Below are 12,327 nucleotides of genomic sequence, written 5' to 3' on the forward strand. Positions count from 1 at the left end.
AACGCACTTCAGTGTGTATGCTACTCCCACTCGAGCTCTGGCTGGAGCAGACCCAGCGGCAGTGTGTGTGTGTGTGTGTGTCTGCGCTCTCCAGTGTGGGGGTGTGTCTGCATCCCTGTATCCGGAGCCCCTGTTCCACTCTCCCTGGGAAACTCCATGCCACATTATCTGGCTGTCTCCGTAATTAAATGGCTCCATTCCCAGACTCAGTCCGAGGAGGAAAAAAAAAAAACTGTTCCAAAATAATGATCTGTCATCAATAAACTTTTCTCCACTACAGCACGCTGGCTGCTACTTTGTGTAGTTCGGCTACAAGTAGAGAGATTAAAGAAGATGCTTGTTGTTTATTTGTTGTTGTTTTTTCAGTTGTAAATCATAAGCAGCCTTTTTCCTCATTGAGTAATTAAAAAAAAGGTTTTGCTTAAATGTAAAGTGCAGTTTATTATCTCTCTCTCTCTCTCTATATATATATATATATATATACATACATTTTTTATGGTTTGTTTCATATTTAGGTCAGAGCCCAGGCCCTGCGCTGGAGCAAAGGAATCATGGTCTGTGCCATATGGGGGTCCTGAGTCCCTGCAGCCCCTCCGATGCTCAGGGTGTCAGAGGTGATTGACAGCAGCCGAGGCAGGTCTGACTTGAAAGCTCAATCCTGAGTGACACCTGTGTTTTCCTCCTGCCTAATAAGATCAATTACAATTAATGGTGCTTCATGAATGAACTGAAAGCAATCGGACGTGACCTTGTGACCCCTGGCCTGAACAGCAGGAAATCATACATTCTCAATTATTATTATTATTATTATGGGAGTTAATCAGACCTGGGTGGACTTTGCGCAGGGGTCAGGGGAGACGGGACGTTGTGGTTTGGACAGTTCCCTGGTGTGTCCAGTGTCTCTCCTGTCCAACCCAAAGCGCCCCGAACACAAACACAAGAAACCACACCGGTCCCGAACACTGCACCCATTGATCCATAATGGTTACCAATCTGGAATGAAAAGCACTTGTGATGCACGTGTTTCCCCACCTGCCTGCGCTGATTCATGTCCAATGCTGCCCCGTGTCCCTCTTTATTCCGCTCAGAATCCGATCTGATTGATTGTCTGATTTGAACGCTGTATCGAAAGCGCAGATTCGGCACCCCTGCCTGACAGCGGCCCATATTGCGGCAGATGTAGCTGTGTCGGTTCCTGCACTTCACCACAGACTCCTCAGTCCCTTCAGTCAGTGAGAGCTGCGTTGTCAGCTGCGTCTTCGTCTCTGGAACGGCCCCCGTCTCGCGGCGAACGGCCTGCTCTCACCGTGATGTACGGCGTTATTATTTTCCAGCAATAACAAGTAAATTAAAAACAGGATTGAAAAACGATTGCAAAAACAAAACAGTCTCCCGAGGAAACCTGCGGAATTACCTAACAAGATGGAATGGCTGTCCCCCCCACCTCCTCTTTTCTTCTCTGTTTGTCTGTAATACGGCGTAATAAAAGCTAATCGAAATCTGGGCTGGTCTCTTAAGAATATGTTTAATTATTGAGATTTTTCACAGCTTTCGTGTGTCTTTGTGTTCGTCAGAAGTGCGAGTTCGAACGTTGTGCTCCTTCTGCCAGTGTTGTGATTCCTTGCACTGAACACCCGTTCCGGAAAGTCATTTTTGTACCTCTGCCTTTGCGTCCTGTGCCAGGTTAGGATCTGGTTCGCCTGTTCTGGATGAAGCTGTTATTGAAAATGGAGTGAAAAGCTTACGGAAATATGAACAGGGGAAGCAATTCTGCGTCGCACATCATCCCCTTGAGACTCAGAGGCTTGTGCAACGCTGAAATACGTCCCACTTTGTCTTCCCGTGCCCTACCTGCCGTCTGTGTGATATCTGGACTGCCGTTCGCGTCGGGCTCTCATTACCGATCGGTTACGGTGGGGACGGCACATCTGATTGCCTTCACGTGAACAAGAAGAAGAGATGGAAATAAACAGTGTGCGTCTCTGGCCTCTGTCTCTGTCCCCTGGCTGGCGTTCATGAGGATCCTGCCAGCGGTGCCCCCATACCAGTGCCGGGCTGAGCGCCATACATCATAGTCAGTTTCTCGAGGGCCGAGATCAGAGGCTACTGGGTAAACATGTTTTAACCGCTATTGTGAGGAGACGGATTGGGGTTCTTCACCCTGTGCAGGGCACGGCCGACAGGGCAAAAGGCAGGACGCGTCACATGACCAGGCATCCCTCACGAGTTCAGAGACAGGAATTGGAGGGAGCAGACACTGAGCACGATGGATGGCATGTCAGGGTGGGCACACGAGTCCTGCGTACATATACGTGTGCAGTCATTACATCATGGGTAGATCTTAGAGATGTACCTTGATATATCTCAAAAATAGACACCCGTGGTCCTTTAGGAGGGTATAAAAGCCTTGGGTTGTTTAAAATAATCATTAATTGTCTTTAAAAAGGCTGAAGACATCGCTTTCCCAAATCCACGTTGAGTTTTGTGCGGCAGGATGTGTGTTTTGAAAAGTGCTGAGATAATTTAGTAAATGTTTATGTGCATTTACTTTTGCAGTTGTTTTAGTATAGACATTGATGCATAAAACACAATTTCAAACAGAAATTAATAGTTTCCCTGTTGTGTTTATTTATGTGTGTGTGTGGATGTGTGAATGTTTTTATTTTTATACAGTCAGTTAGCTCTCTTAATGCTGTGTGTTTCTTACCTTCGAGAGAATCGCTTCTGCGTCAGTGTGATGCGGGAGATCCCTTCAGGTTGTGTAACAGTCTGTCCCAGCCGGGAAGCCCAGTCGGGATGCGATGGAGACCCTGGGGGCTCTTACCTGCACTGCTCCACCGCGCTGTGTGGAGCTGGGATGAGTGTGGAGGCGCGACGCTGCGCTGCACTGGGACTGCTGTTCATGGGCAGAGTGGGGACTCTGGACCAACGGAGAGCAGCCGGCGAAGTGTCATCTGTCCTGTTCTGTTTTCTTACGTGAGATACCCATTCTAATGGTCAGATTTAAAAAAACAAACGCGTCTGCTGGAAAGTGGAACAGAACAATGTTGTACACACTCACTCCACAGTCCTGTGACGCGGCCCGGCTGTGACGGTCGAACCCCCCGAGCAGTGGATTCTCCACCTGCCCCCCCACCCTTTTACGTACCTTCAGCCTCCTTGACACCCGATCTTCTCCACAGAACGGGCCCTCTGTCTGCCGCCCTGATCTTTGCCCTGTTTGCGGTTATTCACCCAAGATTTTGACACATTTATTTTAGAAGAAAGGCAGGGGGGTGGGGGTATTTTTCTTCTGTTTTGACAAGGAGTCACCTTTCAGAGTTCAAGAGCTACAGTGGCTGTGGGTTTAAAGACTCTTGCACCCCCCAATTTGGAGGAAGGTCTTCAGGCTTCACGGCATGGTCCAGCCTTTAGACCGGTGTAATGTATATATTTAATTTAATATTAATGTATGTCTGTATATATAATGTAGTTAGCGTGTATATTCCTCTCCCCACCCCCCACACTGTAAACATTTGGGAGTTATACTGGGTACCTCAAAGTCACAGTCTGGGAAAGACTAGGAATCTTCCTGACACTTGGGTTTCAGTTTATGGACAATAAACCTACCCGTAAATAAACAGCGCACACATGCCATTCTCTCCTCGTTGACCAGTTGTTTAGAGTGTAATTACTGGTTGATCAACAGAGCATTTAAATTGATAATAACTGGTTACCAAGTGGCAACATTAAAAATGATCTAATAGCGCTCCGCGCGTGTGTGTGTGTGTGTGTGTTTTGTGATGGTTTAAAGCGGGGGAGAGAGACGCCGGTGGTAAGGTGGGCTCTGTGGAGAGCGGAGAGAACCAGCAGGAAGAGAAACACTGGGAAGAATGTGACAGATCCTCCCCTCCCCCATTGGCTTTCCATCCAAATTAAATTACACAAAATAGGAGCAAACCGTGGCTGCCATGAGACAACTGCATGAGTGTCCAAAGAGAGGGCTTCAGACGCACACAGCGAGGTGCGGAGGAACAGGGTGCAGGGCAGAAAGTGAGAGGAAGAAGGGGAACGAGAAGAAAGAGAGAGAGAGAGATAAAGGGGGGACCTCCCTTACTATAAAGACCAGACTTGCTTATGCATGTGGCTGGCTTCCTCCACCCCCCCCCCCGTCTCCTAACTGCAGATTGTGGAGGATCCGTCTTCCTCAGCCAAAACACAAATAACGAGCAATTGATTTTTACACCTCAACACCCCCCCCACACACACACACAACCCCAACCCCCCCGCCCCGGCGCACTGTGACCGAGGGGAACCCCTTCCGCATGTTGGACAAGGTCAGGTTGGCCGGCACCGGCACTCAGCAGCCTGCATTGTAAGCGGCGCTGCTGCGCGGCTGCCCATCCCCCACACTCGCAAAGCAAAGTTGTGGTGCTTTTGCAACCGGTGAAGCTGCTAGGCAGGCAGAGAGAGAGAGAGAGAGAATGGGGAGAGGGGGTGGGGAGGGAGGAGGGACGAACAGGGTGACTTGTTCTCTTTATATTTACACTCCGTTGCTGGGGTCCCAACCAGCGTGGATATTTTCGGTGGCTTCGCAGCTAGGCCCCAGTCTCAAAACGATGCATTGTTTTCTTAAGAAATAGTATTCTGGGTTAAAGCTACAACTGCAGCTCTTCTTTATCAGTATTTTTTTTCTATTTCACTTCCTGCTCTGTGACTGGTTCAGTCCACCCCCTCCTCTCTCTCTCTCTCTCTCTCTCTCTCTCTCTCTCTCTGTGTAATTCCATGCCTTCCTCTGCACAGATCAGGTCCTCTGTTGATACAGTCATGCCTTTCTTTCGCTCACAACACATTAAAGACCGTACAGAGCGATCCACAGTCACTGCCTCACTTTCTGCTCCACTTCAAAATGAAATGCACTGTGTGTAAGTGCATGTGTGTACATACACACATACACACACACATGCACGCTTATAATCACACATACCTACATTTGGGCCTCGTTAAGTGTGTGTTTTTGCACTATTCTTTAAATTGCTTTCCATTCTCCTTGCAGTGTCAGTGTGTTGAAAGTATCTGCTTCTCTAGACAGTTTTTTTATCCCTTCACAAGCCTTATAACACAGTTTGTGCTCTATAACCCATCCCCCCACAACACGCGCGCACACACACACACACACACAAGCAGACACACATTTCAGTGCTGGCAAGATGTGTGTGTGTGTGTTTTCTTAAAGGATATCAATGCATTACTTTACTTGAAATGTGTTATGGAAGCAAACATAAAAAAACAACCAAAAACAGGCTGAAGAGGTTTTGCAATTGTTACATTGGGGGCACATATATCAGGCGGCCTCTCAACCCAGGCGCATCCGTCAGTGCGGGGCGCTGTGCGGGGCGCTGTGCGGGGCGCGGGGCGTGGGGGGGCTCGCCGTGCCACCCTGCCTCCCGCTCCGCCCCCCCCCGTCCGCTCCGCGTTTTGCGCCCGGCCGCGCGCTCAGTAAAATGGCCGTGCCTCGCGGAGCCTCGTGCTGCTGCGCCCGCCGCCTCGCGCTCACTCTCGCGCTGTGACGGACCCCCCGCGCCGCGCCGCTCCGCTCGCGCTCGTCCAGAACCGCAGCATCGGCACCGGGAGCGGAACCGGGTTCGGTCCGGCGTCTCAGGGCGGCATGAGCCGGGACGCGGGCGAACTGTGCTAGAGACGGGTATCTATATTGCACGCGATTGAGTGTTTGATTGTGACTGACGCTGAGAGCGAGAGAGAGAGAGAGAGAGCGAGAGAGAGAGCGAGAGAGAGAGAGAGAGAGAGAGAGAGAGGGGGAGGGAGGAGGGAGAGCGAGCGAGCGAGAGAGAGGGATATCATGGCCGCTCAGGTCGCCAGCGCCGCCACTCTCAACACCAGCCCGCCTTCCGAACTGAAGAAACCGGACCGGGACCCGCAGGAGGAGCCGGTACCGGGGGAGAAGCAGCAGGAAAATAAGGAGCCGGGATCGGAGAGCGGCTCCCCGGGGCAGAAGGAGCTGCAGGACGGGGCCGACGCTGGAAATGCAGGGGGAGGAGGGGATCCGGAGATGAAGAACGGGAACGGGAATCCGTCCAGGGTGAATAATAATAATAATCAGAATGATTCCGGGGCGCCCGAGGGGAACAACCACCCCGGCATGGCACACCACCACCCCGCCGCCTTCCCCCCACCTCCCTACGGCTACAGCCAGCACTACGGCCGGGCCCCTTTTCATCAACATGGCGGACAACAAAGCCCTGGCATGGCAGCTGCAGCGGGGCCGGCCGCGCAGCCCGGCGGCATGATGGACTCGTACCAGCCCAACTCGCACGAACACGGCTTCTCCAACCACCAGTTCAACAACTACAGCCCCTTCCCCAACCGGACTGCCTACACCGGCCAGGGCTACGCCATGAACTCCCCGCGAAACAGCCAGCCTCCGGCGGCCGGGGGGCAGCCAGCCAAGCAGCAGCAGCCCGCGGGAGGAACTACAGCGATGGCTGCCACCTACAACAACCAGCGCTATGCCATGGGAAACCCGCAGCCCACCTCCACCCCGACCCTCAACCAGCTGCTCACGTCGCCCAGCTCCACCCGGGGCTACCAGAGCTACCCGCCCAGCGACTACAGCGCCCAGGAAGGGGCGAACAAGGGACCAGCGGACATGGGCAGCAGCAGCCAGTACGGTGGGGGCCACCAGGGCTGGCAACAAAGAACACACCACCCGCCGCCCATGAGCCCGGGGAGCACCGGGCAGCCCCTGAGCAGGAACCAGGTAACCCCCTTCCCGTCCCGGCCGGCCCGGCGTGCGAGGCGCCGTGTGTGTGTAATGGTGTAGACGAGCACATTGCCGCGGACCTGCCATTGTCTCTCCCTCTCTCTCTCCGACTCTCTAAAATGGCTGCCTCTCCGCCGTTCCCCCACACCACCTCCTCGAACCGCGTCTCCCGGGCCGGGGCCGGCCGTGTCCCCAGCCCGGGCCGGCTCGGCGAGGCCCGGGCGGCGGGGCGGGCGGGGGGCGCTCGGGGTTACGGGAGAGGGCACTTTTAAAGGGGGGGGGGGGCGAAAGGCGTTTTTTTGTTGTTGTTGTTGGTCGGGCAGGATCCGTCTCTGCAGGGAAAGACGGCTTAAAACGCAGTGAAACCCGGGCTTCCGCGATAGCCTCGCGAAAGTGTGATTTTTGCGCGTTGAAGTCGCCTGTTAAACTTGGTGCTGCGAGATCGCCGGCCCTGATCGATAGATTAGCGCGCTGGTATTAATTACATTTGCATATTTGTCTTTAATTGACAGGGAAATGCCCGGCGTTGCAGTGTTTTTTTGTGTGCGAGAGCCTGGTCAGAATGCGTGTCCTTTTATCCGTGTGTTACACGCGAGGGGTAGTTAAAGTTATTTTTAACACTGTATTGTCCGTCTGTGCTGTTGACCTGCTGTTCCTGCTCATGAGCTCGCTGTAATCCGGCCCCCGTGTCCCCAGACCCGGGCTCCTCTGTGCTTGGGCTGCTAGTAAACACTGCCCAGTGATTTGAGTAAGTGCAGATTGCTTTGCTTTGGGATTTGAATTATGGAGGTAAAATCCTTCTGTCAAAGCCAGGAGACAGTTGGTCTTAGGTTGACATGCTAGCTGAGATCTGATTGGCTCCCCATCCTCTGCTCTTGGCCATTTATAATTGCATCTGATGTAATGCTACAACAATCACTGATTAGCTCATGTACTTTTACACTGAAGATAACAAACACATCTTCACACACACAGGGCTCACTCTCGCATGCAGCATCCCCTTCTCATGTGTGTCCACAGTCTGTCGCCTCACGCCACCACTTTCTCTTCTCACTACAGGGGCATTTTTATACACTTTCTTTGGTCATTTTTTATGATGAATGGGAAAAAAAATCTATACAATTTTTCTTAATTGATCTAATTTTCTTTCTTATTTCTATCTCCAAGTACACGGCTAGTTGGTGCATGGAAGTGACTAATTCTGTAATTTTTTTAACCTACTTTTGATTTTTCTGATGCGAGTGTCACAAAGTTTAGATGCAGAGTGAAACTGTTGCAATAAACGATTACATTGTTACCCTATAGGTAAAGTGTAATCTGACGGCTGCGAGATCTTCCTACAGAGCATTGTGATCCATGTCAGTCTGTTTGTCAACTTGTATTTGGTGTAACAGATCTACTATTAGATTAATTTTCAGATGGATGTCTGGTAATTCACTTAATCTTCATTATCTGTAATATATGTAAGTGGTCAACGAGGAAAAGACAGAATAGGTCGACCATTTCAATCCAGTTCAAACATTCATATGAAATTTTGTACACTAGCATTTTCAGATTATGCATTTATTGGTATACATTGCACCTTATTTAAATAGTAATTTCTCACATTGGGCAATATTTAAATCTAAGCCCGGCTCTTGTCGTGCAGAGGGTCTGTTCTGCAGGATGCTGGGGCTAGGATTGATAACAGGCAGGAGCTGAAATCTAATTGTATCGAATCTGTTTCCCATGTTCCTCGGTAGGACAGACGTGTGTGTGTGTGTGTAAGTTTGTTGTGGTGTGCTGTAGCAGACAGTCGTGGATCTTATTAATCCGATGCTTCTGTGGTTCTGGAGGTAATCCTGTGTGTGTGTCTGTGTGGTTTTCCTCCCTTTTTTTCCTCCACTTCTACTTTTCTTCCATATTGCTCGTGGCCCTTGTGTCAGGGTGATAACTAAGCATGAAGCGAATGCTGTGAGTGAGGCTGGGGAGATAACCATGCGCGACTCTGTGAGCCGAGCCAGCACCGGTGTACACAAACCAGGGGCATCCTGAGGTGTCATGACACTAATGAGTGGCTTTTCAAAAGGTGCATTGATTTGTTTGTGCGCCTGATGTGCGTGCCATGTTTCGACTCCCTTAATAACGGTTCACAATTATTTTTTGCAGCTTATGAAAATAATTGATGCCTGTTAAGTGTATTGTGACACAAATGGGAGTCGGTACCGCGGTATTGAGCGAGTCCTCATTCGCTTGTGGTTTTGTTTGTATGTTTCAAAGAGGAAATGGACAATTCGGTGTTTCGGTGCTAATATTGTTGAGGGGTCTCCCTTCTCAACTGGAAAGGTGCATTTGATCGAGGGGTTTGTCTTTATCTGTCTCATGACCCATTGAGAGGTGTTTGTATATTTGTCTGTACATTTAGAAATGTACATTTGTATTTGTTTTAATGTGTTTTATTGCATCCCACCAAAATTTGATTAAAACCTCTACCTTTTATTGTAAAGATAAATGTTTATACTAATACTGTGGCAATAATGCATGCAGGTATAAAGCACAACAAAGTGTGTTTAATGGCTCTTTTCAGCTTTGGATGAAAAGGGGAGTTGTATATTGCCTCGTCTTGTAAATTGGATCCTTAAGACAAGTCCAATTAGCACAATCCAATCGCTGGCATTTCATCAGCTGCCAGCTATTGAAAATCTTTCCCTTACATGTGATGTTCATTGGCAAATGATTAGTCACAAACATTACACAACATTTGATTAAAACAAAAGAAGAAATGCAATTCTTGGTGAACTTTGTGAGGACAGGGGAGTTGAGGTGATTTGGGAAGAGACAGGAGAGAGCTGGTCGTGATGTGTGATGCTGTTCTTTGGAGTAGAGCGGTGATAGAAACTGTGTGGGGATTGTTGACAAGACTCAAGCGTGTCAACTAAAGCTGCTGCACTTTCAGGTATTTTCTAAAGGTGACACTTTCATGCATTTATTTGATCATGTTTTGAATTGGCTATTTGGGCTTCTTTACCAGAAGTACTGACTCATTACATTTGCTGGATAGTGATATTCGCTCTGCAGCTGGAATAGTATGTGCGCTGTATGTTATCACTGAGAGAGGATAATTCCAGTGCTTTCTTAATTTAATTACAGATGACTAACATGGCATATTTTATGTTGCTTAGTTTAAGGGAAATGTATAGATTGCACTTTGCAAGCATGTTTTTGATGTTGAAGGCAGCAATATTTAATGTTTTGCACACAATGGAAATAACCTAGATAATCCTCAAGCAGGGCTCCAATGTGTCCAAAACAAAATGGAAGCCTTTAAAACTCGTATTTAATGCTGAAATATTCATGTTGAGTGACTAACGTGGAAATGTCCTTCATTTACGTTCAGTTTGTTGTAAACACCTCAACAGTAAAATCAGTGAGCAAAATTAGTTCCAAAGCGATGTGGTCCAATGAGTGATGAATTGTCGTAGTAAAACCATTTATTGTGTCAAAGGAGAACAAGGTTGCATTGCACTAAACTGAATCTTTTTTTTTTTAATATTAATTTTAAAATATGGTTGTGTAGCGGTTACTGTAAGTGACGCATTGCAACCGTCTGTAATGATAGCGTCGGTAGCGTTCACAAATCGGAGCCTCTTGCAAATGAGAATTCATTACCTTATCAGTGGTTTTAGGACTTGTATATTAAAATCCTCTTCTACACTGGGAACAAATCATTGTTTTGATTGTGAAGGGACATACACAGCATATTAACAGCTTCAAATGAAGGGAATTAGAAGTGCTTTGTGAGTAGTGTATAACTAGGTTGGTTATTGGTCTGGTTAAAGCATATATTCACAAGTTGGGTTTGAGAAACTGATTCAAAAACATGGTGAGGGGTTTTCTCTGGGTTGACGCAGGGAGAAATTACCGTGGTTGTGATGTTGGTCTGATGCTGGTGCACATGGATGACTTCAGAGAGGAGATGCTCCTCCTAGTGTAGAGCACGGTAGTTTTCTCCTGGTGATTTCAGTCTCCTGCTCATTAAGAAGTCCGATGCGTGTGTGGCTGTGTGTGTTTACAACTGCCTGCACATGTGCTGATGTTGCTCTATGTTCTTAACACTTTGTGATTGGATGTTGTAGGCAGTAGATCAGAGCTGCGTGCTGCCAGTGCAGCGTTTGAAACATCCAGCGGGCCGCTCGCGTCTCTGCCTTTCGACTGCAGCCTCGCCGGGGCATTCGAGAGGGTGGTCAGCACCTGGGTGATGCCCCCTTAGGTCTTTGCCTTAGGATAGGTTAAAAATCAGTGGTTTATATTGGCGAAACCCCTGGTTCGAGGAGGATGCGTTGGTTTGACCTCCTGTCTTCCTAATTGATGTCTGAGGTGTCAGTCAAAATAACGCATCCTCCAAGATTAAAGGGTTTTACATTTTTATGGCTCTGGACATTCTTAATTCTGCCTATGTCTTTTTACTTTATGGAAACATTAAGCATCTATTTAACAATTTAATGTTCATTGGGTGATTGCTTGTTCCTATTTAAGTAATTTACAGGTAGCATGTCAGTGATCTGTGCATTTAAAAGTATATATAAAAAAAAAAAAAAAAGTATTACACCTGTCACTAACGTTTTCTTTTTTTATCTTCAATAAAGTTTGAGATTACTAGTTAAGAAAAGGCATGTGGGGCACGTTAACCATACAGGCCACTTCTGAGCCGATGTGAAGCCATTTTTGTTATAAAGTTCTCAAATGATTGAATTAGCATTGCTTTAAGAGGTTGTTTTGTAATGTTTTAATTGTGGGAATAGAGAATAAAATGAAAGTGAATCTTAATGGTTAACAAGGAGTCTTCATTGTTAATAAGTCTGCAGTTTTTCCTTTGTTCGAATAACTTCCAAGGTATATAAAGTTCCAGTAAACTACAGTAGGTGTAGGCAAGCATGGCTTAAATGTGCAGTTCCACTGATGTCCTGATGGACTCTATAGTGGATCTAGAATATTCTACACAATATAGAAACCTATGTGTAGATACGGATGCATGGCATATCGGGTTTTATTTTCTGTGATATGAGAATTATTAAACATTCTTAATCAAATATTCAAATTATTTATTCACACTACACCAAACCTCTAAAATTGAATACACTGAAGACAGACCTCCATTTCACGGGGTTTAGTAATTTATTTAATTATAAATAAAAATGGGTATTGAAGACGCACCCGAGTTAAATTCTGATAATAAAATGTACAGTAGTTTTTGAGCAAATGACAATGTTTTTTTCAATTGTTATGCTGTATAGTTACAGTAATATGAAAGGTAACCTAGAGAAAAGTGTAAACCGGTATGTTGTACATGGTAAGTGCAACCAAATTGACACTAAGGGATCACACCAATAGTGCACTGGACTGCAATTGATCAGTTATGATTAACAAATCAGGTGTTGCTCAAAGCTGGAGTTAATTAATTTGTGTCTCTGCTATAACTTTAGAGGCCTTGTCTGCTGTTTTCTGCTCTTGTATAGCTGTTGTCTTGACTTAACTAGATCTACAAAGTGCCAACAGGCACTTAAAAGGTATGAGTGTGTCCCAGGGTC

The 12,327-nt window shown here is 47.3% G+C and overlaps 1 protein-coding gene across 1 annotated transcript in view; it reads left to right on the plus strand.

The window, feature by feature from the left end:
- The first annotated feature begins 5,479 nt into the window (after window positions 1-5,479).
- Window positions 5,480-12,327, plus strand: part of arid1ab (AT-rich interactive domain 1Ab) — a 57,436-nt gene continuing 50,588 nt past the window's right edge. Inside the window, exon 1 of the mRNA XM_066717678.1 lies at window positions 5,480-6,757. Coding sequence (XP_066573775.1) covers window positions 5,840-6,757 — 918 coding nt within the window. The 5' untranslated portion in view covers window positions 5,480-5,839. The remainder of the gene's footprint in view (window positions 6,758-12,327) is intronic.

Source organism: Amia ocellicauda, chromosome 11 (assembly GCF_036373705.1).
Source record: "Amia ocellicauda isolate fAmiCal2 chromosome 11, fAmiCal2.hap1, whole genome shotgun sequence".
In the NCBI taxonomy this organism is placed as follows: domain Eukaryota; kingdom Metazoa; phylum Chordata; class Actinopteri; order Amiiformes; family Amiidae; genus Amia; species Amia ocellicauda.